A 26,677-nucleotide genomic window follows, 5' to 3' on the forward strand; every position below is an offset into this window, starting at 1 on the left:
AACTAGTATATTTCATTCATTATATTCTTTAGCGTAATCATTATTGTAATTTGGGTGTTGCTGTGCCAGTCAAAACACTGGCTGAAATTGCTTGACGAGGATCAACCGAAAGAGGAAGGTTGATAAGATGCTGGAGATTATAACGTATATCAACATCAGATCTAAATCTCGAATATCTCACCCATACCCACACCGGCACCCTCCGCGCCAGCCCGACTATCCACCAAATCCAGCCGCCAGCCCTTCCAGTCCTTGAGCTTCCCCTTGATCCCGCGGACCCACTCCACGCGCTTCCGTGCTTCTTCCTCGGCCTGCGCTCGCGCAAACTCCGCCTCGTCAAACTCATCCTCGAAGTTCTCCTCAGACAGGAGTTCCAGGCTGCCACGCGCAGCGGGCGGATGCTGCTGGGTCGACGAAGCCCGGCTGCGGTTCCCGTAGCCGCCGGTGAAGGCCGCGAGGCCGCTCGAGAGGACGGTGGAGAAGGACGAATGCTGCTGGGCCATGCTGCGGCGGCGCGCGTGGTCGGCGGACGAGCCGCCGACGAGATCCACGTCGTCGAAGGCATTGGCGGCCGGGTTGGTGTCTCCCGCCGTATAGCCTTCTTGGTCCGCAGTGGAGAGCTCGCCACGCCGTTCCTTCCAGACGCCACGACGCAGATCAAAGACCTCTCCTTCGAGGTCGCGGATGCGACGTTCCAGGCGCGATCGTTCCTCGTCTTCGAGCTCGTCGAGGGCGTCGTCGTCTGTGCCGCCGGATTCGCGCTTCCTGAGGCGCTCAAGGTCTTCTTTCAGTCGTAGGTTCTCGTTTTCGACGCTTGCGAGCCGCTTGCGTAGAACAGCTGCTTCTTTCTCGGTCTTTTCACTCTCGCGGAGGCGGGCCTGGTGGCGGGTTTCGGACTCCTTGTGTAAATTTCCCATTGCTTGGAGTTTCTTGTCTAGTGTGTCGATCTTCTTCTCTGCTTCGGACTTTTCTTGTTTCAGTTCCTCGATCTCCCGCTGCAAGTTCTTGATTAGTGTCTCCGTAGAAGTCTTGTCTACTCCTTCCTTCACTGCCTTTTCGGAGGCTCGCGTTAGGGCATTTTTTGTATCTGTAAGCTCCCGTTGAGACTTCTCGAGAGCGGATTCACTATGAGAGAGTCTCTCTTCTAAAGCAGCTATCTGAGCCTCGTGAGCACTGCTGGATGAGGATTGTTCCGAGAGCTGTGCACGAAGATTGGAAATCTCTAGTTCCATGGCCTCGATGGTAGCCGACTTGGACTCAAGCTCTTGTACGAGGTCGGCAGGAGGCGACTCTGACGGAGCTGGCACGGAGATGCTGGCATTGTTGCGGTGCGACCGATTTTGAAGGTGCGAGTTCTGCCTCTGTAAAGAGGCGATCTCTGCCTTCTGTTGGCTAGGTCAGTAACAGTCTCAACAATGCTTGCTTGGATATAGGCAAAACCACACCAATTCGTCTATCTCCGCCGCTTTCTGCTCGGCTTTCTCCAACTTATCTTTCAACTCCGCCGCATCAACGCTCGCTTCCCGAAGATCCTCGAGCTGCTCTTCCGTCTTCCGCCAGCGGCTCGTCGACTCTTCCAGCTGCTTCTCTAGTCGCTTGTTCTCCTTCTCCAGCTCCTCAATCCGCATCGACTGTTTCCGATAAACCTCGTGCACGGAGTCACCGTTACCGGTCAAAGGAGGTAAAGAGGGCGACTTCAAGGCATTCGATGGTGACGTCGAAGCACTTCCTTGAGAGACGGAGCCTTTTCGGAATGACGACGAGCGCATCTTGGACTGGATTGAAAGAGACGGTTGCCGAGTATGACCCGCGCGCGGGGTATCTAGTTTGACGTCCGGAGTCTGGGGCTCGGCATCCGGCCCTGGAGAAGGGGACGTAGGCGCCTCGGGCATGGGTTCGACTGGCGACTCAGGGCGCTTTTCCGGCTCAGCCCTGGGTTCAACTTCAGGTTCTAGTCTTGGTTCAGTCTCCGGCTCCGCTTGCTGTTCCTCCTCCTTTTGTGGTTCCTTCTCTGTTGACTCAGGCTCATCTTGCTTCACCTCTGCGGGGGCTTCTGCGGGGGCTTCTTCGGTAGGCGCGGCGGCTTCTTTCGGTGTGTCCGCTTCCTTTGGAGCTTCTGCGGTGGCAGCCTTCTTGCCGGCCTTTTTCTTCTGTTTCTGGAGCTGCGCTACCTGTTCGAAAGTGTATCAGCCGTCAGCCAGCTTCTCTCAAGGGTCGTCCGCATGTCGGTTTTCCAGGCTTACTCTTTTCTTCGCAGCAGCCAGCTTCTCGGCCTTTATGCGCTCCTCCTCGTCCGCCATCGTGTGTGATCGTCTGAGGTATTCACAGTGATGATGTGGTAGGGGAGGAATTGGAGGAGATCTTATCTAGGTGTTTGTGTACGGAACGGACAGCTTTCCCCGATCCACAAGACGTGCACGGACCACAACCATTTAAGTACTGATCGTCTACGAGTGTTCTTGACCATTATGAGCCACGATTAGACATTGTACGTTCAGATAGCGGCTAACTCAACTATATTGTTAAGCCATCGCTTGTAAGATGTATATCTTTATATTAAAATTAGCCAAGTAGTACCTCTTGGCATGTCAAGCCTTCTGGGAGATAGATTTGCCCATACTCAGTTTAAGATTGTTGAAGATCAAACAAGACTCTTTAATGTTGCCCTGATTATGCGTGGGTTGCGTTCACTTTGGATAGCACTAAGGAACAATGTAACGAGATAGAGACCAATGTACTGGTGGTACATTGAAAATATCATTATATATGGGAGTGTTTCTCATTCGTCTGTTAGAGAAGCCCGGAAAGAAGCACGGAAACACAGAGCAGAGGGGGTATCTAAACATGACAAGTAATTGTCTGCTGAATAGCGTTCGCCAGACTGTGAACTCCTCTGATAGCCATGAGCGGGCTCGGATGAAACGCAGTAAACGACACAAGAGTAGTGCGTTGGGGAAAGTAAGGGACTCGGATCTTTCATGCCCAAAGGTATCATATCTGTCCCGCCCAGAAGAGATCTGGTGGTACATTTAAAATATCATTATATATGGGAGTGTTTCTCATCATCGTCCACATAGAAAAGAACAGGGTTATTCTGACTCAGAAGAGAAGAAAAAGAGTGAGCATTGATACATATCATACAATGGGAAACGACATCAACATCACGTGACTCTATATGAAGTCCACTAGCCCCTTTTGGACGACCGACTATGACGTAGTTACTATTGACTGCACCCATCTACGGTTCTATACACCACGAAAGGAATCTCTTCTTTTAGCGTGCTACACCAAGTTGAACCATCTACGATCGCAAGGGTAAAAGACACATTGCTCATTACAAGTGTATCACATCCTGAAAGCCAATCTTCACAGACCCCATGCGGGGAAGATCAGCCTCAAAGTTATCAGTGACAAGCCCTCGAGCTACACGCATAGCAGGTCAAGCATGGATTTTCCACTCGGTACTAGACATCTCGTCGTGGGACTATTGGATGAGATGCATATGCAGGAGTGGTCATTTGGTCATGTCTCATGACAAATTGGATAAGAGCTTCAAAACATCTAGTACGACGGATGGTGATAGCCAGAGGGATGATAGTGTATGCATCTCCTATCATTATGTATACTGGATCGCCGAATCCTCATTGGTATTGAGCAAAAGATTCTTTAGATTACAAGGCCTCGCGACCGACGAAGATGGATAACTGCTTCTTATACCATGTTCAATCTCAGAATCATGTCATAATGACTACCGAATTATCGTCACTTTCATGAACCCAAGGATCTACGTAAAGATTCAAGGCTGAAGAAATTTCATTGTAATAAGATTACAGAGCGTAGCCCAACGTAAGCGTGAAAACAGCACTGCTGCAGTAATTAGAATGAACCCATGTGTGCCAGACCAGGTTTCAAGCTATGCAGTGCAGCAAAATCATTATCAAGGTTGAATCAATCTGAAGAACAAGTCTTGAAACCACTCATTACGACAAGAGGCATGTACCGCCGTTGCCGGTCACCAAACGCCCCTCACCGCAGAACATGCAGGTTTGAATGCAGAGTAAAATCAAGCCAACGCCGTAGACATAAACAAGAAAAGAAAGGAGTAAAAACAATCATGAAAATAGACAAAGAAGAGAAGAGGTCATCAAATCACTAAGTCGGAATTAGACTTCCATTTGGTCGGCAATCTCCTCGCTCATGGCGCGAACTGTTCCTTTACTACCTGATCTCGACCGGAACTCCTCGTCGCTGAGCACGTAATTGTCGTATTCATCAACAACAGGGCGTGTTGGCGGGGATGAACCTTCTTCCTCACTCTCGATCTCGAGTTTCGCGCGATTTCCAAGCCAGTAACGAGCTCGCTTGCTTGAACCCACCAGATCAGGGGTCATGTACCGGGATACATCAACATCATCAAACGTTCGCTTGCCAGTGGGCGTGGTGGGAAGTCCATCACCCTCTTCGGGTGTGTGACTGAGAATGGGGATCGCTCGAATGTAGAGGTAGCAGACACGTTTACGAAGGCGGTTGAAGAAAAAGTAGTGCAAACTCCAGATCGCACCGTCATCCGCATCTGATGGGTCTTCGTCGGGCGAGTACGAATAGTATGAGCACTCCTTCAATGACATATGTTCATCAATTGTTCTCCACATTCTGGGGCCCCAAATATGAGATGCTGCGCTGTTGTATGATCCAGATATCGTCGCCGGAGACGGGGGAGACATGTCAATTGACTCGCGAGGTCGCAGGTTAAACAGAGTTGAGTCCACGGTGTTCATAACCCTCTTCAGGCTTCTCTCGCGACGAAAATCCGAAGGGCGCAAAACGTGCGAAAAGTCATAATCGGGATGGCTTGCATTGAGCGTCGCGATCAAGTAGGCAAAAGTCCGGCGACTGGAGTGATCGCTCAGGGGGCCAAAAGGACTCGAACGCGACAGATTGAGTGAAGCAGCCGCATCGGATGCATTGGGAGGTGAAAGTGAAGCAGACAGGCGAAGTACTGATTCATATTGGGCTTCCAGTGATTGTTCAATGTTCTTGTACAGTTTCCGGTCGGCGCGAGCAGCCTTTGTCGTATACAGGTCGCATCCACCCACGATGTGGCAATCGTCCGTATCGAAGTTAAGTGAATTCGCGACGTCTTCGAGCTCGGGAAGAGGAAGATACTATTAAGATCCATATGTCAGCATAACAGAACAATTCCCGCGGTAAAGAAGTGCCTCGGCGCAATGTGGAATGCGCACCTTCATCTTTGTCAAAGAAGTGTTGTCAGAGGAGATAAGAAGCGAGGGCGACTGGGAGTATTGAGGCAAGAGCCAGATATCAATTCGTCACCTCTGGTTCACCAGAAGACAACAGAAAGAGGTTGATCCGACGCGATAGAGGATATCTGCGCGAATGATGTCGAGATAGTCGTCGTGGTGGACTGACCGCTGATCGGAGATAAGGACGGTTGCGCTGGCAGCTGAAGCCACGAATAAATAGGCCGATAGAGCGCGGCTGTGAATGTCTCAAATGATATTTGTTTGCTGAGACAACCCCTCTCAGCAGAATCAAATGGATCTGAGGATGAAACAGGGATTAAGAGGGGACTGATTGATGAACAGCGATACGGGGTGATCCAGTTGCGCGTTGGCTGAAGGGGGGAGGGCAGTCACGTGGCAACTGCGACCGGCCAGTGATATCACGCACTTACTTCACGGGTCCAAAGGAAACACTGTTGCAGACCCAGAAAATGACGAATGACTTCACATGAGCCCTTCGTTGGATAGATTGACGATCACTTCCTTTGATTCCTGGAACTGGCCAATGTAGTATTAATTAGTGCTTGAAGTCGCATAGTAGAAGACAACGCCTATGTACGTCCAAACGCCTGTCGAACTGCCCTCGAAAATCCGGATAGCGAAAACCCAAAGAAAACAGTATGAACAGGGAAACGCTCGCTTGTCAAACAGTTGCTACATGATCTTCGTAACCACATCTTCCTCAACCTGGAGGAGGAGCGACATTAGCCTAACTCAGACATGTGACGTGTTCACATCGGATAAGGCTAGGAAGACCCAACGAAAAGCAATAGATTTGGAGATGTAGTGAATAGGCGTGATGAAAATAGGTGCAATGGGAGGATGATTGGAGAAGGTCTCGGGCACATAAACGTGATCGGAGGCAGGCAAGCGGATGGAGAAGTAGAGGATGTGAGACTTTTTGCGCTCACAACCTCTACGCATTGCGTTGGGTGTGAAAAGACAAGGGATCCTTGATGTCAGGGAAAATCAACTCACCTCCATATCTTCCAGACTATCCTGTTGACTGATACACCTGAGCACATTCTTCTTGCTGCTCTCCTGCATCTCGCCCGCAAGCAGGAGTTCATCGAGGATGAAATATGCCTTTTGGAAGTTGAATATGATGTCGAGCTCGCAAACGTTGCCGTAGTACTTGTCCATCTGCTCAACATATCGATGCACGATTTCGAGGGTGATCAACTCGTTATCGGTGGAAGCGCAACCGGCGATGAAGAAGAGGGAGGCATAACGGCGGTAGACGACCTTGGTTTCTTAAGAAGGGAAACGACAAGAGTCAATTTCATCGATGCTGCAGTGTACGAAGGCAATCCCTGGAGAAAGGGAGCGTACCTTTGTACTCGAGGAAATTGCACATCCGGGTGCGACGGGACAGGACGAGCTGAGTCACATCTTTGATAATCTTGGCCTTCTCCTTCGGCGAGAGAGTCGTAAACCATTTGGCAAGACGCTGGATAGAAGCAAATTTCCATCAGTCAAGGAGCTCTGGAATCAAGTCAAGGAACTGGGTGGGCCACGAGGCATACCACTTTGCCTTGCCGCGACAACAGGATCAGGTAACTGAGAGGGGACTGTCAGTCTGAGTCATAAACAGTAGACGAACCTCTCGGCAAGAAACGCCTTACTGAATTGCCATTATGTTCTCTGCGATAGGATGAGATAGCAAAAGGAATGCCACAATTTGGTTGTGGACAACTTTAGGTTGAAGAAGGAGCTGGAGAAATTATTTGCGCGGGCCGTGTGGCCGATGGGGGAAATTATTGCCCCGCTGATATTATTCAGGAACATCTCATGTCAACCACGTTCTTTGGCCAGCTACTCCGCACATATTTGATAATTATCCTGATTGAGGTTGTCAAAGAGCAGATGGAAAGGTATTGAACAGAACTATTATCCTGGTGGCACAAATCTTGGGGGATCTGACCAGCCACCGCTGCAGTGTCGCTCTGCCATCTAAACCAGCCCCTTTGATTGCTCTCTAAGTGAGCCCAACCAGGTAGCCTTCTAGAGCTTTACGATGCTGATATTATTCAGCTCACTATGGGTATCTCAGTAGGCCTCACCAAAAGCAGAGCATACGCATGTCCTCCTCAGTTGCATATACTGGTTAATTGAATTAGGTGCACGTATCTCCTCAAGCAGTTTGTCCCTGTAGTAGACATCAAAGCCATGCTTGATGACAATTTTGCAGCGAGTGTCACAATTCGCAGTCGGAGAAGCGCAATTAATGGTTACCTACTTTCACATATAAAAATACTTCGTTTTCTTAGTTCCAAACGGCAAGAATTTGAGCAATCTTCTTGTATGATTCGGGTCGCCGCATCTGTGCCAAATATATATATTCGGCTGTAGAGTACTACCAATCCACGTTTCCGCAGGACAGTATCATCTCTCTCAGTCAAGACAACATAGGCCTTCAGATATCTCTCGGTGCACATACATGGCACTCAAATAGCTGTGTACTACTCCTTCAGACTACATACAAAGTCATCTCGTGATTCATATTGATGAACCTAAAGTTCAACGAGAGATAGGATGTTCTCATTACCACTGGAACACTGATGTTCAGCGTTCTTTCAGGAGCGATTGATGTTTGAAATGACACTATCCGACGAGCCACTACTCTCAGGCTCCTCTTAGACACCCTTGAGTTAGCTGAAGTTGAATCTTTGCTTGAAGACTATTATTCTGACAATCAGGTCCGAGATGAAAGCTCTACGAATCGCAGCTACCTCTTGTTCACGCACAACCACCACTTGATGGCTTTATCGATGTTTTCAACTGAACTAGCTTCCGAAATGGAAGAGAGTCAACCTGTCATACTGGCAGCCATCCGAATTTTTTATCGTCGGAACGTGGCCTACAAAGATGGACGATCAAGAAACTTAGATTGGGCACGTAGCCAAGGTTATTGGAGCTGTCAGTCGAACTGTCATCTTTTAACTCCACATTCTGGCTCTCGCTCAGTTTGCGGGGTTGGTCCCCGGCTTTGCATTGCGGCGTTTGCTCGGACACACCAACAAATGCCGAAGACCATTTATGTCGGATTGACATCGGATTCGAACTTTTATACTTTCATCGGATCAAGGGAAGACCTCTGCTGTCAGAGGAGGCGTATGGAGCTGGGAATATAAATGGAAGTTGTGGTTGTCTGTCGCAGAACATGGCTTCTAGGCAAGGATTGCAAGCACATACCTACACTTCTTAATAAACACATGCAAACTTATTCTACTCTACTCTCGATACGATGACGAACTTGAATCAACCTGAGGATCGTGTTGATGTGCTCATTGTCGGGGCTGGACCAGCTGGCCTCATGTTGGCAAACTGGATGAGCCGATTAGGGATCAAGACTCGCATTGTGGACAAGCGTAGCACAAAGGTTGGTCCATTCGATCTTCATACTGAAGCTTACTGATTCCTTGCGCAGGTATTCAGCGGCCAAGCAGACGGGCTTCAGTGCAGGACACTGGAGATCTTTGATTCCTTTGACTTTGCCCACCGCGCCTGGAGAGAATCGAACCACATGCTGGAGATCTGCCTCTGGAACCCCGACAAGGACGGCGTTATCCGTCGATCTGATCGTATTCCAGATACTATCCCTGGCATTAGTCGCTTCCAGCAAGTCGTGCTTCATCAAGGCCGCATTGAACGGTTCTTCCTTGACTCCATCAAAGAGCACAGCAATATCACCGTGGAAAGAGGGGTGATGCCCACTTCTTTTGAGTTCGATGCCTCAAAAGCTACCGATGTCGATGACTACCCCATCACTGTCACCTTGCGCACCTTGACAGAGGAAGAGGCCACCTCGAAGCAGCAACAGGCTACGAACGGCGCTGCTGTTAGCGATGGCTTGTTCCGAAGCAACCTCTCCCCGGATGACACAGACGACATGCTACGAGCAGCTGAGCTGGATAGCCGTGCAAATCAGACCCAGGTTGTCAAGGCGAAGTTCATGGTTGGCTGCGATGGCGCCCACTCGTGGGTCAGACGCCAACTAGGGTTCAAGCTGGAAGGAGATTCGACAGATTATATCTGGGGGGTGCTCGATATCATTCCCATCACCGATTTTCCGGACATTCGAATGCGTTGCGCGATCCATTCTGCGAGCGCGGGGTCTGTGATGGTCATTCCTCGCGAGAACAAACTCGTTCGGCTATACATCCAGTTGCAGTCAACAGTCACCGGAGGTGGTAAGGCGGATCGTTCGAAGATCACGCCCGATGTGATTCTCAAGTCGGCGCAACGCATTCTTCATCCATACAAGCTGGACTACTCGTACTGCGACTGGTGGACTGCGTATCAGATTGGTCAGCGGGTTGGAGACAAGTTTTCGCTACAAGAACGTGTGTTCTTGGCTGGCGATGCAGTGCATACACACTCACCAAAAGCCGGTCAGGGTATGAACGTAAGCATGCAGGACGGTAAGTGTCATTTCCATCCTCCGTAGTGTTGTCTGAAACCTTGCTAATGACCATTCAGCTTATAATTTGGGCTGGAAGTTGGCCCATGTGGTGAAAGGCTACTGCGACAGCGCAATCCTCAAGACATACCAATCCGAAAGGAGGCGCATCGCTCAAGACCTAATCAACTTCGACTATCGCTTTTCTCGCCTCTTCTCCGGACATCCAGCCAAGGACGTCATGGACGAGGAGGGGATCAGCATGGAAGAATTCAAGATGGCGTTCCAGAAAGGAAACATGTTTGCAAGTGGTATCGGTAAGATAATGCAGTCGTTTCTCACCATTTGAGCATCCTCGGTCTGACCACTTTAAAACAGCTGTTGACTATGGCTCTAGCCTCCTCGTTGCAAAGGCGGGAGACTCCGGCGAACAAGGCGATGGCACGGATGTTGCAAGCAAAGACAAAAGCCTTCGGATAGTCAGCAAGCAACACCTGTCAACCGGAATCTCCGTTGGCATGAGAATGCCGAGCTTCAAGGTGCTCAACCAATCCGATGCTCGGCCATGGCATCTCCAAGAACTGCTGAAGAGCAATGGCCGCTGGCGGGTGATCGTCTTTGCTGGTGACCTTACCAACCCCGAGAATTTCGGCCGCTATAGCCAGCTGGGAGAACAGCTGAGCAGCCCGACTTCGTTCCTTCGCAGATATACGCCACCTGGGCAGACTATCGACAGTGTCATCGAAGTTCTGACGGTCCATGCCGGACCCCGCACAAGCATTGAACTCTTAGACCTCCCCGAAATATTCCATCCGTATAGCGAGAAGCAAGGATGGGATTACTGGAAGGTGTTTGTGGATGATCAATCCTACCACGAGGGTCATGGAAAGGCGTACGAGAACTACGGTATCGATCCCAGACGTGGAGCGAGTGTTATTGTCCGACCCGATCAGTACGTCAGTTGGCTCGGTGAAGTGGACGACTACGAGGACATGGAACGCTTCTTCTCTGCGTTTATGAAGCCACAGTCGCAGCTGGCCCAGAAGGAGGTTCCCGTAGCTGCGGAAGCTTCCACTCTATGAGATACTGCTTTCCTTTTATTCCTCTCACCCTCTGTAACCCATCTAAATATTCTCAATAGATGTCCTGGATCTTTGCTTGATACCTTTTGTCTTATCGTCCAAATCGGATGATATCTGTGAAATATTCTCATCTCTTTGAATCCTGGAAGAATTCTCTTTGACTGGCTTGCTAGACCGGGATTCTGGATCTGTACTTGGTTACTGCATGCATCGACCCATAAAGAGGTGACAACGGGTTCGAGACTCGACCAGTGGATCATAGAACGATTAAGGGACTGGACCCATAAGGAATGAGGATACCGGAGCCCACTGTAGTTAGAATCGTGAGTGGCTCAACCGGTGGCCAGCCAGTCCACTGGTCCCATGGATCACCATGATAGGGCTATTGTAGGAGTATAAGCTCTGAGAATTGACTTCCAAAATGTTGCAGAGCTTGTGGTGACGGAATCATCATTTCATATCGGATTCAGGCGGAAGAGAGCCAGTTCTGATGCTGTAGAGCGTGAACCATTCTTGAGCAGTCATGCATACTAGGAGCTCAGTAGTTCTATCCAGTACAAGCTCCAGGTGCATATGCACTGCCGCCCAACAGCTGGCTGTAGCTTCCTTATTGCTTGACGATCATTCTCTAACTGACCCTGACCACACTTTGGTTTTACCTCGACAACCTTGATGATAAAAGTCTACATTGACTAAAACGAGAAGATCAAATCTGATTGATCCAGACCGTGACTCAACTTCCATTTACTGGTGATTTCATGACCGCGCTCCCATGCATGACGTAGCATATTTTCCATTTCCGCAACATATCGTCATTCTCGGCCTCCGGACATTCCGCACAGAATAAAATATTCTTCATCCCTAGAATCAAGCAGCGCATCAGATCTGCGTCTTTTTATCTTAATTTCCCCGTCGTGGCACCTGTCAGACTGCGTGTTCGAACCTACTTCCTTTGCGTCGTGGTGACTACCCAATATACTAGCTAGGGCAACTATACTCAATTGCGACTACAACCTCGCCAAAAGAACGAGATAAGAACTGCAAGCAGCTCAAAAACTAGTCAAAATGGCCCTTAGAGGAATCCAGCTCGGCCTGAGAGTATGGGAGGTACGTGTAGACTTCCATTTACGGCCACCACGTCTTTTGACAGAGAAATCGGACGAATAGCTAACAAGCGAGTACTGCGCAGTTCGTCTTCTCACTGCTCGTCATGGCCTTGATCGGTAACATCATCGCCATGGCGTTCGCTGGCAACCCCGCCACGATCAACTACAGCATGTTCACTGCCACATTCTCCATCGTAACGCTGTTCTACCTCGTCCCCGCCTCGATCAACCTTAGCTGGGCCATTCACCCCATCATCATGATCGTGCTCGATGTTTTGAACAACATCTTCTTCCTGACCTGTGCAATTGCACTGGCTGCTCGGCTAGAATGCCACTCTTGCTCCAACGATGTACGTTGCGACCTTCGTTCCCATGGTTTTCAGCGACTAACGAGCCTAGAATTACACACTCCACAACGAAATCACCAACGGCGCACACAACCGTCAGAAGCGATGCCGTGAGGCTCAGGCCTCTGTTGCCTTCCTGTGGTTTGCTTGGGCTGGATACATGGCTTCGACGATCATCTCCATCATGATGGCCCGTAGCTCTACTGTTGACCTGCGCAGCCGGACCGGTCGTGCTCCTCGTGGTCGCCCTAGCATGGCTCAGGTCTAATTGCAGTGATACTGTATGTAGCCCTACTTTCTGGCGACAAGGCTCTAACCGGGTCAGTAGTCTTCAGTAGCAGACGTCTCTCTACCAGCTCATACGACTGTAACGACTACCGTCAATGCTGAGAGGGTCTGCATTGGTGCCAACGATGTATGATGATCGATGATCTTATGCCGATGAAAAATAGGCTGGGATAACAGGGGAAAAATCTATTGGTATTTAATGACAATCTGGGGTACACCATTATAGGAGTCATGGATGGAATTTCCGGATAGGTCTGGTTATGGTGGCAGGGATGGGTGGAGGGTTGGAGTATTGGTTTCATTCTCATATTCGTTCATCTGTACTTTATACGTACTCGATGCTTAATACTTTGCTTTAATGTACCATTTGAGAGTATACAAAATAACACAGCGTAAATCTCATATCCACAAGAATCATAGAATATAGACGTCGACATCGGCACCAAACCACGTCAACATCAAACATCTGCACTTTGCCGCTTGACCGTGACAATCATGGACCGTCGCACAATATCCTTTGCATCTCCAAAGTATCGTCCTGATCGAAAGCTACAATCCAAAGCGTCAGCCAGATACCAAATGACCTAGTCTGCCACATACCTCCAATTCAAATTAGCCATCACGACATTCTGCACGCCCCGGATATACTGCTGCACTTGAGCATCGACATGCTCTCCCCAGCTCGGAAGCTCGGCCAATGCAAGATACCAGTCCCTATACCGAGCGACGAGCATATTGCCGATATGGTTGAATGCCATTTGCGCCGGCATGCCGGAGTGACGGCATACAGCGACAACGTTGTGTGTTACTCCTTCTTTCTGTTGCATATCAGCATGATTATGCGAGCCAGTGATAGAGGAAAAGGATGTTACCTCTTCCTTACAGTAGGAGAGTATATCGTTTTGTCTGTCCAATTAGCATCCGGCCGAGATAAGAATGGGGAGACGGAAGACGGAAGACTTACAGAAGAACAAGATCAACTCCAATACGTTCTATCTCCTGGATGCTTCTGCACTCAAAGACGTGGTCCGGGATATCCAGCTTGTGCGCGTATCTGATGGTATGAGTGAAACTGAACTGTACCAATGTCAGGGGTTTAGACCTACTCGACTAAAGCGAAAAGAGGCGCAACGCCCGCTGACTGCCGTCGCAATGCCAGCATCTCGTCTAGAGATGGGCATCGGCCTATGGAGCAGGTGCGCACTTGCTCGATGCTGCCTTTGCAGTAGTATCTCATTGAAGAGGCGAATCTGCGTCGGATTCCTGTGGCTGCATGAGTAAATGTACGAGCAACGTTGATGATTCATACCAGGAGGAGAAGCCTGAGCCTCGTCAGCGAAATGGTAAAACGGAATCAAGAGAGAAGGGGCATACCTGAGCCACACGCTGCCATACTGTGTTGTGAACTCGAACCAGGGGACTGTCTGCCTCAGAAGGCAGCTGAGCACCCTCCCCCATCCCGGCAAGTAAACTGTCAATGAGCTGCTGAGCCCGTGCAGGATCATCCTTCAGGCCTCCGTTATCGAACACTGCCAGATATGCTTAATACTCGGAATGCAAACGTCGAGAGGGACCTACTATCATCGAATGGAAACACCCAGTTCCCCCAATCGCACACAGTGCGCAATTCCTTCGGCCCAGCATCCGGCGCCGCGACGGAACAGAAGTATGAGAAATCAGTTTTGTGCAGGATCCGCCGTGATCTCTCATCAAAGGAGCATTCACTGGATAAACAGACGATTCAGTAGGCGGGTCGGCCGTGCAGCTTGGGCTAGGTTACTGACTTGGCCAACCATTCCTCGGATTCCTTTCTCACCTCTTCGTAGTGCGGATTGACTACCGGATTCTCGGACAGAAACAGCACGAATAATTGAGGAAGGTGAACGGGGATATGTGTGTCTTGTGGTGGTGTCCGCTTCTCTCCGAGCCGCACTGGGTTCTCATGCACCAGAAAGTCAGTCATTTTGGCTTAGGATATAGATGACATAGATAATGGATGTTTGGTTAGAGTCGTAGAATCAATGTGATTCGTATCTTCAAGACTAGGAGCCATCGCAACGAGTGTCCATGATTTTATACCCAGGATGCTCCATGTCGATCAGATTGGAGAGTACTGTGAATCGACAATGAACTCCCTCGAACAACAACAATTCCAAATCTTCCCATAACCATACTCAAGATACTCCTACTAGCGCCAACCGAATAATGTTTCTGTCATTGGGCCCAAAATCTGGAGGATAGTTGCGATGTGCAATTTCTTTCATTGCCACTGGCTAACTAGTGAGTTAGAGTTCGCCCCGTCTCGCCATGATCTTCGTGGCCATTAGTCAAAGCCGCAAATTTGACGTCGTGCTATCTCAACATGCAAAGTTCACCAAATGCGCCTACATGTGGATTCAAAGACAAAGAAGATGGCCTTGATATTGTTCTCCACTGTGGAGAGAACGAACCGCATCATTCTAGCGCCACTGTTGAGCAACTATTACTGTGTAGATCATTGCCTGAATCCTGGGGTCTGTTCTCGATCTTCTCATCTCATCTCATCTGAGTCATAGATCAAGATGACAAGGTTGTCAGCTCAAGCTTCAACGGCTACACCCATCCGTGGCAAACGGTCAAACCTGTTTATCAGAACATGCTCTTGCGGACAGATACCCCAACATCCCATATTCCCTGCTCTCAACCAGTATACTGACCCAATCCCGACAGACTGGTACACTAAAGCCACGCTGAAGTCTCTTTTCTTTATCTCTCGTCCTCGCGGCAATGGTCACGAAGATCGTCAACATAGACGGAGACTGAATGAGATGGGTTCTATCTCGTGTGGCGAACGATGCTAGCAATGGACTCTATCAGTTGATAGTTATCGACCGAGCGGTGCTCGGCGTGGTCATGGCCTCACTCAATGACGGAGTCTCAGCTAGGTTCATGGGTCGAAGCATGATAGGGGCAGTATCAACCCAGGAGTACCTAATTGGCCACGGTATAGGTCTCCTCTACTCTGTACATCAATTCCAAATTCAGCAGCGGTCTCTGGCATGCTTCACTAGTCGATCGACTTTCAAAAGCAGGAAACGCCTGGACTTGAGACACAACAGAGGGCTTCATTTCTTTGTTTCGATCAACGCAATGGCCTCCTCTGCAATGCCTCGTGTGCAATGAGTCGGCTACGTCGGCATGATGGCTTGCCATGAAGGACTGAGAGGATTGCTCTGCTGTAGCCCTCGAACAAAGCTTCTCGAGGCTGGAAAGGGAACGCAATGGAATGTGCCTATATAACGCCGTAGCTGGAACTGTTGATAGCCCTAACGATGTAGAATTAGAGTACAAGCAGTATGTCTTCTACTTCCTCTTTTTCCAACTCTTCACCCCGTGTCGGGGAAACGATAAGCAAATGGGGCTATTCATTCAAGTGGACTGATAGCCACCTCGCCCAGGAGACAATCAAGCCATTGCGCCAGGAGTACGATACCCTTGGAGCAGCGGCCCTGGAGCGAATCCAAGCGGTTCGTGCTGCTCTGCTCGGAGAAAGGGAAGCGAGAGGCACTGCTCCTCCCCCAAACGACCTCTACATCCTTCTTCGAGATCACCACGGCGAAGACGAGACGCTGTCCCGGTTCTGGAAGGAGCTCCATACCGTCCCTGACTGGGTAGATTGGGAACAGCTTGAGCGAGGCCAAAGGTTCTTCTACCGGTATGCTATTGCTAATATCGTCGGCTTCGCGTTGCAGGGGTTCATGGCGGAGAATTCGGTACGTCCTCTTTCGTCTTCTAGCATGTCCTTGCAGCGGCCATGCCACTGACCGTCCTAAAGGCCGCCTCAGGAGTCGTCGAAGTCCTCGTCCGAACAGGCGGGTTTTCCACCCGTATGCTCCTCGGACGACTGCTCGAGACCTTCCAGTGGCTCGTGCAAGTTACCCACAGCCTCGCCGCCATCCAACCCGGAGGAGACGGCCACATCGCAACAATCCGCGTCCGACTCCTCCATTCCTCCGTCCGACAACGCATCCTCAAGCTCTGCGAGCGAAACCCCGAATACTACGACATCAGCCACCACGGAATCCCAATCAACACCCTCGACTCCATCCACTCCATCACCACCTTCAGCTGCAACCACATGTGGCTCCAGCTGCCCAAGTTCGGGGTCAAGCCTTCGCCCCAGGAGATAGATGACTACGTCGCTCTATTCCGGTACCTGGGCTACCTGCTCGGCACGCCAACGGCTTTCTTCGAGACAGCGCAGAAAGCGAAAGTGACTATGGAGAGCTGCTACCTGCATGAGCTGCGGATAACGGAGACTTCGCGCGTGGTGGCGTATAACTTCGTGCAGTGCGTGCAGAATCTGTCGGCGCCGTTTCATGTGTCTAGCGGTTTTATTGAAGCGGGCAGTCGGTGGATAAATGGCGATGAGCTCTGCGATGAGCTTGGTCTTGGACGGCCGGGGGCGTTGCATTATCTTGCTTTCATGGGGCATTGTATGCTGGTAGTGTTTATGGCTTGGGTGCAGCGGCTTGTTCCTGGTGTTGATGGTTTTGTGGTCAAGGTGAGTTCCTGGTCGTGATAGTCCGTTTACTTGGATGAGGTACTGACTGACTGTCTAGTTCTTCCGGTCGATTCTATACCGAGCCCTGGTGAACAGGAAGTCCCGTACTAGTTTCCAGTTTCAGTATGTTCCGCAGGAGGGCAAGAAAACTGGCAGGGAGGCATATCAGGCGGGCAGAAAAGTTCACACTGATCAGACAAGTCATGTATCTATGGGCCTGTTTGAGTTTATGTTCTTGTCTGTGGTTCTTGTTTTCGGCGGTCTCACTGTGGGAAGTATTCTAGCAGGAGGGCTATGGGTACTTGAGTTGAGTGGAAGAAGGCACCTGATGAGTTGAGTAGAGTATCAAACTACCTTGATTGCTGTTTAGAAATCATTTAAGTGCCAATTGAAATACAGAATAGTATCAAACTATCTTGAATGCTGTGGAACAAACCAGTGACATAGTGCATGTTCATTCATACCACTTGCCATGCCCGGCTTCCTAAGGAAGTTCAACCCGTTATTATTGAAAAGTTGGTTATGCGGTGTTTGGCCAGCATAGGCAGTGCTGATGCGGAGAAGGAAGAAGGAAGGGAACGGAAAGCATCCGGCATAGAAACAAAAGGCACGCCCAATATTGGGTCAACCAGGTCCTCGAGTGTCCAACCCCATAGGCAGCGCCGCCATGCGGGGAGGGAGAAGAGACAGGGAAGTGAACGCTGTAACCAAGTCCAAATGCATAGAGGTAGCGCCCATGGCCAATAACGTCTACATGTCTGCAACCGTTTAGCAGCTCCGCCATGCATAGAACGAGATATTTGGAGACAAGCTGACACGGCTGCCTGTATAAGCAGAAGGCGGCCGAATATTAGAACGAACAGCCGCAGGGCATGTCTTTATCGTCCACACCGCCGATTCCTCATGGCGCCTTAGGCTCAGGAGTCCTGACCCTCCTCGGTAGGAACGGTGTTTGCAGCGCGAAAGGCAAGGCAACAATCCTTGAGAATGAACTCCCAAGGGATTCGTGAGTTGCGCTATTGCAATTCGATTTCGGCGCAGGCTGTGTTTGCTGCAGAATGTTGTCTGCAAAGGATAACGCCCAGCTCATCGTACAGTCTGCTTCCTTGATCACTTTGACGCAGTGATGCGTAATGCCATTTTGAACTTCTCGGTAAATTCGTCTTCCACTTCTTTGACCTTCGTCTTCTTCTGTTCTTCCTCGTCGTCGTCCCCTCCTCTTTCTTCTCTTTCTCCTTGACTTCTCTATTCGACTTTGGAAGGCCGTATCTTCCATCTGCTCGGAACGTAGTATGGCGATGGGCCATGTAATACCGGCTGATTGTGTGTAGCACCGGCTGATACCGTTCGCTGTCGTCACGGGGACAGTCGCTGCTTTGTTTCAGGGACCCAGAGGAGAAGAGGCCCAAGTTGGCTCTGAGAAGTTCCACCAATGCAGTGGTGTTGGAACATTACCAGCACAAATGCGATGGTACTCAATGATGGCCTCGAGGACATTCCAGCATTGTCCTCTGAATGTGAATTGCGCACGCAGGTGTCGATTGCACTTGGATGATCAGCATGTCGACCCGTATGCGTCCACGTGAAGAAATAATCTACCACGTAGCAGGGCGTTTTCGTCACTTCAAGGACATGCGTTGATATTCTATGATGGCTCCAGGACATTCCAACAAGCCCCTCCGAGTTGGACCTGCGTTTGCAAGTTCATGGGGCTTGGATGATCGAGCATGCCATTGTCATCACTTCAGGGACATGCGATGGTATTCGATGATGGCCTCCAGGACATGCGCCTCCGAATTGGGCCTGCGTTCACCACTCCATGGACGTTGATGTCCGACATGTGGACCCGTACATATCCACGCGAAGAAGTACCCGCGCAGATAACTTTGGTCTCCGTCCATTCGAATTTCGTTGAACGGGCTTGAACAATTGACCTCCAGCTTCAGAAAAGGGTTCACAATCGCTATCTTCTGCGCCTGCGAGACCCGGATCGATGACAAACGGCATGAATATGCCGAACGCGGTCCATAGAGCCTGAGCCCCATGCCGAGACTGAGGAGCAGACGGCTGAACAAATAACTGAACCGGTGGCATACCAGCCAGTAGCTGAGCTGGGAGGCGTAATCTACTCACTCATGTCAGCTCACGTTGCGACCACGATGGGATCAAACTTATCATACCGAGATCTCATTTTCATCGGTGTAAGATCTTGCGAGGCCTGCATGTGCCCTCCGGCTTTGAATCGGAGAAGCCGCATCGAGAGAAAGCCCGAGACCCACGATTCTTGAGTAGAATCTTCGTGTGAGCCCGTTCAATGTCCGCAGTTGTGGGCTATGGCCGAACACGCCATTCTGACGGTTCGAAGACCGAACCGCAGGATTCGTCAGCAGAACCTCCGCGAGCGCCTCTGCCTCTGGGGGATTGCTGGTCTGCGTTACATGGATCACTCAACCAGCAACCAGCAATCAGCAGAATCTCCGCCGGCGAGGCGGCCGAACGCGGCAACAGAATCAGCATGTCTGTCTGATGCACAGGATTACACGTGACTTGTTGATGGGCCCTTTCCAAAGCCGATAATGGTTTTGGAAGAGGCAGAAAGGCAGGATTCATCAGCAGAATCTCTGCACAGCCGCCAGAAGTCGACGGTAGGTTCTGAAAGAGGCAGGCCTCGAATCTGGGTTCTATTCCAGAGAGTAAAGAATAGCACATGTAAGAAAGGCAAAGAAGGATACTTTAAGAGAATAGGGCTTAATGCTAGCCCATCGATCCGGGTAGGAGAAGATGAAGTTGCAAGTCTTGCAGTGGGAGAGACAAGATGAGATGAGAAGAGAAGAGAGTTCTGACCTTGGGGGTCTGGGGTTTTTATATGTCTGCCAGCAGGTGGGAGTCAATCTAATCCGGTGAATCAGGTACAAGAAATGATTACTTCCGGTGAATCCATAGAGAATGATGCATACAGAATGATAGATAGGCGTGTGAATGGGATTGGCGTGAGGTTGTACGCCGAGCTTTTGTAGACTCACTATGCGGGTCTCTGCAGGAGACGATGAATATCTCTACGGAGCAAAGAGACGATCAACAAGGCTGAGAAGCAAACGGGCGTTGAGCAACGCCGAGAAACAAAGAGGCGATGAACATTGTCAAACGAAAGCATGAGCATCAGGCTGATGTCAACCTAGAAGTGAACCTCACGGACTGCCATGTCTATAGATGATGCACGCGTTGATTTGTTTTTAGTGATACAGGAATATCGGGCATATCCCGCAGTATGTACATGTATACTGCATGAAAACCCGCTCAAGAGAAAGAACTTTGGACGGAACCGTATCTGCACCGATTAGTATCCGGATATGACAGCAGACAGTGCAACTCACCCCTGAGGACACTCGCTTCCCAGAGCAACGCTACCGCTTCTCATGTAGCAGATCTTCGCTTCCTGACACTCTACATTGGTGCAGTTGGGGGACTTGACGCTCATCTTACCCTGATAGGTATTATGCAAACTCACCAGGTCTTTATCTTTCTCCATAGACTCCGTCACCCGATGCCAAAAGGTGGCATTCAAAGGGTCATCCTTTTCCCAGCCTGCTGCGGGACCGTACGTATCACGGGTTGAGTATTCAAACTGGAACGTGGGCCCAACTGCTTCGAGTGAAGTGTAATCGGATACGTTGCTGAAGAAGGTGTAGGCCTCGTAGATGTTGAAGTCGCCAGTATCGACTTCGTACATCCTGAACCCGCTGTTCAGGTTCGTCAACGGGGTGATGCTGGGTATGATCCAGCCGGTTGCCAGGGCTGTGTCCGCGCTCTGCAATGTGCCATTGTTGGCGTAGTAGATCATGAATTGGTCCTCATGGGTATGGCCGAAGAAGATATTGGCAATGACATGGGGCGAGTAGCGGTCCACAATCTGATAGAACAGATTGGTGGGATCAGGGAGGGGATTGGAGCCATCCCATCCGCTGAGAACATGGCCAATGATCCATACACGCTCGCCGGCATCTTCGGCCTTTTGAAGCTCGTCAATCATCCAGGAGAAGGCGCCAGAGCTGTCGGGGTCGGTGGAGTTGATGAAGTTGAAGTAGTTTTTCGCGTACCAAAAATCTGATAGAGTCAGTGCCTCGCATAATGACCAGCATCCAGGTACTATTACCAGTATTGAGCGCAATAATGCGCAGGCCGTAGTGAGTCTTGACAGAGTATCCACCGTAATGTGTGCGCGCTTCCTGAGCAGCCTTCTCATCGATCCATCCTTCATGTTTCCAAAGTCCGGCAACATGCTCGTAGTTCCAACTCTGCTGTTCGCCTAGAGGCCCCGGAAGATTGTAAGGAGCATTGATGTTCTCGGGGCTGGTATCGTGATTACCCAGCGCAGCAAAGACAGGTCCGGTTAGGTATTCTTTGAACATGCCATAGATGCTAGTCTCTGTGTACTCGAGATATTCTCGAGACATTTCCTGCACTGGATCATGCGACACAAGATCGCCAGTGTAAAGAGACCAAGCCAGAGAATCCTCATCCTTTCCCTTCCCGGTCCCGGTCAAGGGCCCAATCGCCTGAAGAGCAGCCAAGCCAAGATCATACGGCGTGTCACACTTGAAAGTCCCGTACGCCGGGGCAGGGAGTAGGACCTCATCCCTCGAAGCCGAATTGAAGTTGTTATTACGGCAGCACAACCCGGACGAACAATTGCCCTCGGAGCTGACCGAGTACCGCGGATCCAGATGAAAGTCTGAAAGATGCAGCACCTTGACCCGCTTCCCGCTCGCCCTGGGAACTTGAGGATTTGCTGGCTTAGGTTTGGGGAAAAGACCAGCGGTGTCCAGCGGCCTTGTCGCTGGCTGACCGCAGAAGGACTTGCTCAATGCATGGCAAATATAGTCCCCATCAAGGCCCTCCACGTCAGCGAAGGCCAGCACCTGCGTCCAGACGGCGCCGAAGACCGACACAGCATAGTCCTCTTCGCAGGTGGCATTTGACTTGAAACTAAACTGCTTGCAGAGCGATGTCAGGGTCTCGGGCACTAGAGTCGGCGCATACAATGCAGCAGGCTTGGCTGCAGTCAACGCTGCCTTACATTTGCTGCAGCTACCGTGCGCAGCGTTGCCATTGATGATGCTGGTTACATTGGCCACTACAGCTTGGATGAGCTCATGTTGTTGACTGTCAGAGAGCTTCTTCGAAGGGGTTGGGAAGACCACTGGGTCGTTGTTCTCAGTTGGTATAGTGTTGGGATTGGTCAGATTGTATGGGAAAGTAATATTCAGCACAGGGTCCTGAATCACTGGCTGGGGCTCCTGAGTGGGCTCTGCTGGGAGGTAATAGTAGGAGCTGTACGGAGTGATGCGAGTCAGTTACTTCACATCGGTACGCTCATCCAGACTTACGAAAACGCCGAAGTCGGAAACCCAGCCGGCGCAACATAAGAGGATGCGCCGGGGAGAGATGAAACATCTTGACTCGGAGCTGCCGGGAGGGAGGCAAGGATCGCCTGCCACTTCATTGCAGCCGGTAAGGTCTTGACAGAATTATAAACGACAGGAAGGAATCATTCCAAGAAAGTGGTGAATTCTATAAACCTTCATGGAATCAATTCCTGCTCTGTATCAGTCTGTAGCTGAATCAAGCTCTACCAGGAATCCTCGATGCGATGGGGTAAACAAGCAGATTTCCCATTTGGGACCAGTTGGCGGGGTGATTGTCCAATTGAATGGACACATGTCTGACAGATAGAATCATGGAAGAATGTCTATCTATCCGTTTAGCAAAGAGCTTTGCTGTGATATAATTTAACGAGGTCAACGACGCCATCAGGTCCGAGTCTTCATGCTCCTGGCCTCTGTATTTAGATATATATCGACAGCAATTGTCGTCTACCAATCGCCACGCCTAACTGTCTAGGTTAAACCTAACAACCAGCAACGTAAGGTAGTATATTCCACAGAATACACGCAGTAAGGTACAGCGTCGGCAAAGCCTATCTATTGCACCCTCAACATGTCAGATCTCCATATCCGAGGCTGATCCGCGCGGTCATGATGTCATTGCTAAAGTCCGACACATCCGCACAGCTCAAAGCCCGCGGCCAGTATCAAGAACGGGCATGAGGCGAATTTACCGGCTGCAGACTTCGGTAGTGGGGACTTTAGATACATACATTAGCAGCTCCCTACGGGAGGGCGATCGATTCTACAACTGACAGAAATTTACACACGTTCAGTAGAAGAGACCTTATATTCCTTTAGCTTATCTGCAATTGTTGGACAGCAATCAAAATGCCCGTCGTTCCATCCCTCAAAGACTCAACCTTCGACACCGACATCCGCGATCGTCACCTCATATACGACTATGCCGCACAGGACCCCACGGCAACCCAGAAAAATGGCGCTATGAAATGTGGTTCTATAACGAGGATCGGTTCGTCTATGCCATCCACGGCGGGCCCATGGCCGGCCGTAAGAATTTCCAAGCAGCCACGTACCAATGCATCCGGCCCGGCGAGCTATGGCAGTGCAACTGGCTGGAAGAGACGGGGACCATCTGCTCGCTTGTATATGATATCCCCAGAAAGCGCATCACTACGATGATGGGATTCTCCAAAGGACACTGGGAGAATGCCGAGGCTGCGCATGGGGACAAGCGGAATGCGGAGGACTTGGCGCGGTGGAGGGGTCTGGCGAAGATTGGGATTCAGACGGATCGCAAGCTCATAAGTGAGCAGGCGGAGATTGTGGAGGATTTCCGCGGACCTGGTAATTTGGAGCCGATTGACATGGACTGGCCGACACTGTAGGCGGCAGCCAAACGCTGAGGAGCATTGGCCGAGTTCACTGGGTTAAGATGGTTGTGGAATATATGGTCGATCTTGAAGATATCGGAATGTGTAGAAAGGGTGGATTCTAATATATCGCAACGTTTTGAGTACAATTGTAACCAGAGGGGTTCCCTCCCTTGTCATGTTATCAATAGACATGATCCTGAACATCCGTTAAGGCATGTCCGCCCGCTGGCTGCTCAACACGTGAGGTCTTTTTCCAAAGCCCACACAGGTACCACAAATGAATGAACCCTATCCACTAGACAGGTGGGCCGAGTATCAAGAGTTTCAGTGTCGAGACGGTCAGGAGTGGCCTATGTAAGGCTCGAGTTCACCTGGACTGATGCAAACGAGGGGCACCCTGTACAATCGTATGGTTCAGCAGTGGCATTGACTGACCCTTTGAACCGCATGGATCTGGTTCGACTATGCTTCTGAGGGATGACTCTCCAAAGTCTCACTCATGAAGTAGCAAACATGGTATGCCATTAGAGCACCGTGATGTCTATGGGATTGAGCGATAAGGTGTGAATAGGAGCCTAGCACGGGCGTAACGAGCGTTCGATAGACTCCTGGGGTGGACTCAGTTCCGGCTGGACCATCCGAGGGTTGTATCAATGGATCGATCTTCGGTGCTGCAGTGTAGACGTGTCCCTTAGCTGAGACATTCATCAGCCGTCTTGGCTAGACGACGAACTCCCGGAAGAAGGTGCCTGGATGCAGACAAGCTCAATCATAATGTCATCCTTGCCGTGCATCAAATAGGCGTTGGAAGACGGGGCTCGGCTAAGAATGGCGACCGCTACCTGCTCGGCTTGTTGACTGGACGTCATATTATCGATGAACCACGTCTTCCACGGGCTTCCGCCGAAACCAGGCGTCTGTATCGTAGCGGTCTTGTCAGGCTCGGTCTCTTGAGCGAATGCTATTCAGTGTGAGCTAATGTCAGAGCGCAGATAGGCAAAAATAAGAGCCAAGAGTCACGTACCCTGCACAGGCAATGATTGCACATCGAAAAAGGGCGGTGGGCAATTGGAGAGCATAGGTGGATTGACGAGCATTTGACTGATAACGGTTTGGAGCGGGTACGTATAGTCCCCCTTGGCCGTCAACTCGTAAATGGCCCCTTTCAGCAACTCCTTCAGGTCGTGTGTACACTGGGGACCCCAAACACCATCGCAGCCGTTACTAGGCCCAGACGGCGTCCCTGTCAGATTTCCTACGCGGAAGGCAATCTCAGAGGTCCGATTTGCAGTAATGACGGAGTTGTCGATGCGATGCGGGTCGTATGCAAGCCAGAAACTGGCCTTGACCATAGGTTCTTGCCCTTTGCCCGAGGGATTCGCGTCGAAGCCATAGTACAGAGTGATATCATCAAGGAATAGAGGAGGGAAATCGAAGTTGAGGGCTGTCTGAGCGAGAGGATCGACGCAGCCACCGTCCCAAAAGGTGCAAAACTGAGCGAAGGCTGACGGCAGAGCGACCAACACCAATATTAAAAGCATCCAGCCAGGTCGAAAGACCGACCCTGATCCGAGTTGTAGAGACATTGATAATTTCACGACCGTCGGGACAAAGCAGTTTCACGAGAGCGATCGATATGTTTATGGTATCTAGATGGGACTGTTGACGGAGCAGCGGCCAGAGACAACTGGCATGCTCATTACCGTGTTGCGGATGTTATGGTTGTTGACGAACCCTGTCGGTCGGAGAGGTTGTTGAAGGGATAGACGGAACAAGGAGCGGAGGGATGAATGCGAAAATAAAGCCAAGTGGAGGAGATAAATATGTCGCAAGACCCTTTAAAGCATGATAAAGCCCACAAGCACTAATACCACTATTGCTATGGGGCAAAACGAGAAAGGGAGTGCAGAAACCAGAAAGAGATGCTAGTGAGAGTCCCCTCTGCGCTTAGACGGCACAGGCGCAGACCGTCCGTTGTGTAAATGTGTCTAAACTGTTCTGGTGTGAGGAAATGGCGACTATTGGTGCTCTTGCGAACCACTTTGTCCACCGACCAGGGGAGGCTAAGGACTTAAATCAAGCCAGTGGCCAAGCAACGGTGATATTGACGGAGATGAGGACAAGGGTTTGTTTGATGTTACAGGAGTGAGTTGAGTACTAGGAAGCCCAATGGTGGAAGAACATGGCCTGACGAGGAAACAAATGTGCGGATGGGGAAAATACCTCCAGGAAGATGAGTAAGATTCACTCCTGAGGAGATTATTATGGATAAAGGAGGCTGAGGCACAAAGCTTCAAGCCTTGTATTAAGGCCACGGAGAGGCAGACTACCTCCTACAGAGCACCCCCAGGAAAATCAGAGACAGAGATCATACGCAATTGTAAATACGACAACAGACCGATGGTGGATGATGATGATGACCCTGCTGACCTTCTCAGACGGTCAGTGATTCAAACAGATCATTTCTTTTCAAATTTTGAATTCGGGTTATTACTCTCTCAAATCCAATAATAAATAATCCACAAAAACCAGGGCTTGTGGGGCCCGGGATTGGCCGCAGGGCTCAAGAAACCCCGAAGAGGTGCCTTTAGCGCTCCCTGATTTACCAGTGGACATTCTTAGCAAGTTAGCCCTGCTTGACCAGCCAGGCTAACGGGGGCTGCCCCCGCATTTCCTGGCCAAATGTGGCAGTTCCGGTGGTTGATCTCAGACAATGTGCCAGGAGTGGACCACTCAGGGAGCAGAGTCTGCACATATTTGGATACTTGAATCCTGGGCGTCCCACTTGGTGTGTTTAGCCTGCCAGCCCCCCACCGCAACTTGAT

General features: G+C 50.3%; 11 protein-coding genes across 11 annotated transcripts; 4 read left to right on the forward strand and 7 right to left on the reverse strand.

Annotated features, from left to right (window-relative positions):
- Positions 1 to 5: 5 nt before the first annotated feature.
- On the reverse strand, positions 6 to 2,344 carry P174DRAFT_398574 (uncharacterized protein). The gene is made up of 3 exons (XM_024823844.1): positions 2,244 to 2,344; positions 1,446 to 2,171; positions 6 to 1,385 (listed from the first exon to the last, which is right to left on the reverse strand). The coding sequence occupies exons 1-3, from the start codon at positions 2,298 to 2,300 to the stop codon at positions 162 to 164; spliced, it is 2,007 nt and encodes a 668-aa protein (XP_024686641.1). The 5' UTR covers positions 2,301 to 2,344; the 3' UTR covers positions 6 to 161.
- Positions 2,345 to 2,613: 269 nt separating this feature from the next.
- On the reverse strand, positions 2,614 to 3,097 carry P174DRAFT_2739 (uncharacterized protein). The gene has a single exon (XM_024821529.1). The coding sequence runs from the start codon at positions 3,027 to 3,029 to the stop codon at positions 2,703 to 2,705; it is 327 nt and encodes a 108-aa protein (XP_024686642.1). The 5' UTR covers positions 3,030 to 3,097; the 3' UTR covers positions 2,614 to 2,702.
- Positions 3,098 to 4,163: 1,066 nt separating this feature from the next.
- Positions 4,164 to 5,249, reverse strand: P174DRAFT_426389 (RNA polymerase III-inhibiting protein MAF1; the record flags this gene model as incomplete). Its single annotated transcript, XM_024825383.1, has 2 exons — positions 4,164 to 5,165; positions 5,244 to 5,249. The coding sequence occupies 2 exons, from the start codon at positions 5,247 to 5,249 to the stop codon at positions 4,164 to 4,166; spliced, it is 1,008 nt and encodes a 335-aa protein (XP_024686643.1).
- Positions 5,250 to 5,795: 546 nt separating this feature from the next.
- Positions 5,796 to 7,152, reverse strand: P174DRAFT_436446 (AP-1 complex subunit sigma). The gene is made up of 5 exons (XM_024826047.1): positions 6,929 to 7,152; positions 6,830 to 6,863; positions 6,636 to 6,753; positions 6,282 to 6,556; positions 5,796 to 5,990 (listed from the first exon to the last, which is right to left on the reverse strand). The coding sequence occupies exons 1-5, from the start codon at positions 6,937 to 6,939 to the stop codon at positions 5,958 to 5,960; spliced, it is 471 nt and encodes a 156-aa protein (XP_024686644.1). The 5' UTR covers positions 6,940 to 7,152; the 3' UTR covers positions 5,796 to 5,957.
- Positions 7,153 to 8,550: 1,398 nt separating this feature from the next.
- On the forward strand, positions 8,551 to 10,787 carry P174DRAFT_361069 (putative FAD monooxygenase; the record flags this gene model as incomplete). Its single annotated transcript, XM_024821760.1, has 4 exons — positions 8,551 to 8,685; positions 8,734 to 9,727; positions 9,786 to 10,022; positions 10,084 to 10,787. 4 exons carry the CDS (start codon positions 8,551 to 8,553, stop codon positions 10,785 to 10,787), a joined length of 2,070 nt encoding a protein of 689 aa, XP_024686645.1.
- Positions 10,788 to 11,786: 999 nt separating this feature from the next.
- P174DRAFT_436450 (MARVEL domain-containing protein) lies at positions 11,787 to 12,521 on the forward strand. Its single transcript, XM_024826048.1, has 3 exons — positions 11,787 to 11,894; positions 11,977 to 12,243; positions 12,293 to 12,521. The coding sequence occupies exons 1-3, from the start codon at positions 11,853 to 11,855 to the stop codon at positions 12,506 to 12,508; spliced, it is 525 nt and encodes a 174-aa protein (XP_024686646.1). The 5' UTR covers positions 11,787 to 11,852; the 3' UTR covers positions 12,509 to 12,521.
- Positions 12,522 to 12,986: 465 nt separating this feature from the next.
- Positions 12,987 to 14,742, reverse strand: P174DRAFT_446731 (terpene synthase family protein; the record flags this gene model as incomplete). The annotated part of the gene is made up of 9 exons (XM_024828617.1): positions 14,313 to 14,742; positions 14,107 to 14,252; positions 13,903 to 14,057; positions 13,838 to 13,850; positions 13,635 to 13,791; positions 13,493 to 13,582; positions 13,401 to 13,434; positions 13,129 to 13,346; positions 12,987 to 13,077 (listed from the first exon to the last, which is right to left on the reverse strand). The coding sequence occupies exons 1-9, from the start codon at positions 14,489 to 14,491 to the stop codon at positions 12,987 to 12,989; spliced, it is 1,083 nt and encodes a 360-aa protein (XP_024686647.1). The 5' UTR covers positions 14,492 to 14,742.
- A 1,121-nt stretch (positions 14,743 to 15,863) lies between these two features.
- Positions 15,864 to 17,408, forward strand: P174DRAFT_455832 (oxygenase MpaB family protein; the record flags this gene model as incomplete). The annotated part of the gene is made up of 3 exons (XM_024829367.1): positions 15,864 to 16,280; positions 16,343 to 17,071; positions 17,130 to 17,408. 3 exons carry the CDS (start codon positions 15,864 to 15,866, stop codon positions 17,406 to 17,408), a joined length of 1,425 nt encoding a protein of 474 aa, XP_024686648.1.
- A 3,033-nt stretch (positions 17,409 to 20,441) lies between these two features.
- On the reverse strand, positions 20,442 to 22,574 carry P174DRAFT_455833 (PPN1 endopolyphosphatase family protein; the record flags this gene model as incomplete). Its single annotated transcript, XM_024829368.1, has 3 exons — positions 20,442 to 21,175; positions 21,225 to 22,402; positions 22,459 to 22,574. 3 exons carry the CDS (start codon positions 22,572 to 22,574, stop codon positions 20,442 to 20,444), a joined length of 2,028 nt encoding a protein of 675 aa, XP_024686649.1.
- Positions 22,575 to 23,208: 634 nt separating this feature from the next.
- On the forward strand, positions 23,209 to 24,037 carry P174DRAFT_436451 (uncharacterized protein). The gene is made up of 2 exons (XM_024826049.1): positions 23,209 to 23,401; positions 23,431 to 24,037. Exons 1-2 carry the CDS (start codon positions 23,347 to 23,349, stop codon positions 23,862 to 23,864), a joined length of 489 nt encoding a protein of 162 aa, XP_024686650.1. The 5' UTR covers positions 23,209 to 23,346; the 3' UTR covers positions 23,865 to 24,037.
- A 522-nt stretch (positions 24,038 to 24,559) lies between these two features.
- Positions 24,560 to 25,438, reverse strand: P174DRAFT_455835 (uncharacterized protein; the record flags this gene model as incomplete). The annotated part of the gene is made up of 2 exons (XM_024829369.1): positions 24,560 to 24,813; positions 24,877 to 25,438. The coding sequence occupies 2 exons, from the start codon at positions 25,436 to 25,438 to the stop codon at positions 24,560 to 24,562; spliced, it is 816 nt and encodes a 271-aa protein (XP_024686651.1).
- Between the last annotated feature and the right edge of the window lie 1,239 nt (positions 25,439 to 26,677).

This window comes from Aspergillus novofumigatus, assembly GCF_002847465.1.
Source record: "Aspergillus novofumigatus IBT 16806 chromosome Unknown P174scaffold_1, whole genome shotgun sequence".
Classification (NCBI taxonomy): Eukaryota; Fungi; Ascomycota; class Eurotiomycetes; order Eurotiales; family Aspergillaceae; genus Aspergillus; species Aspergillus novofumigatus.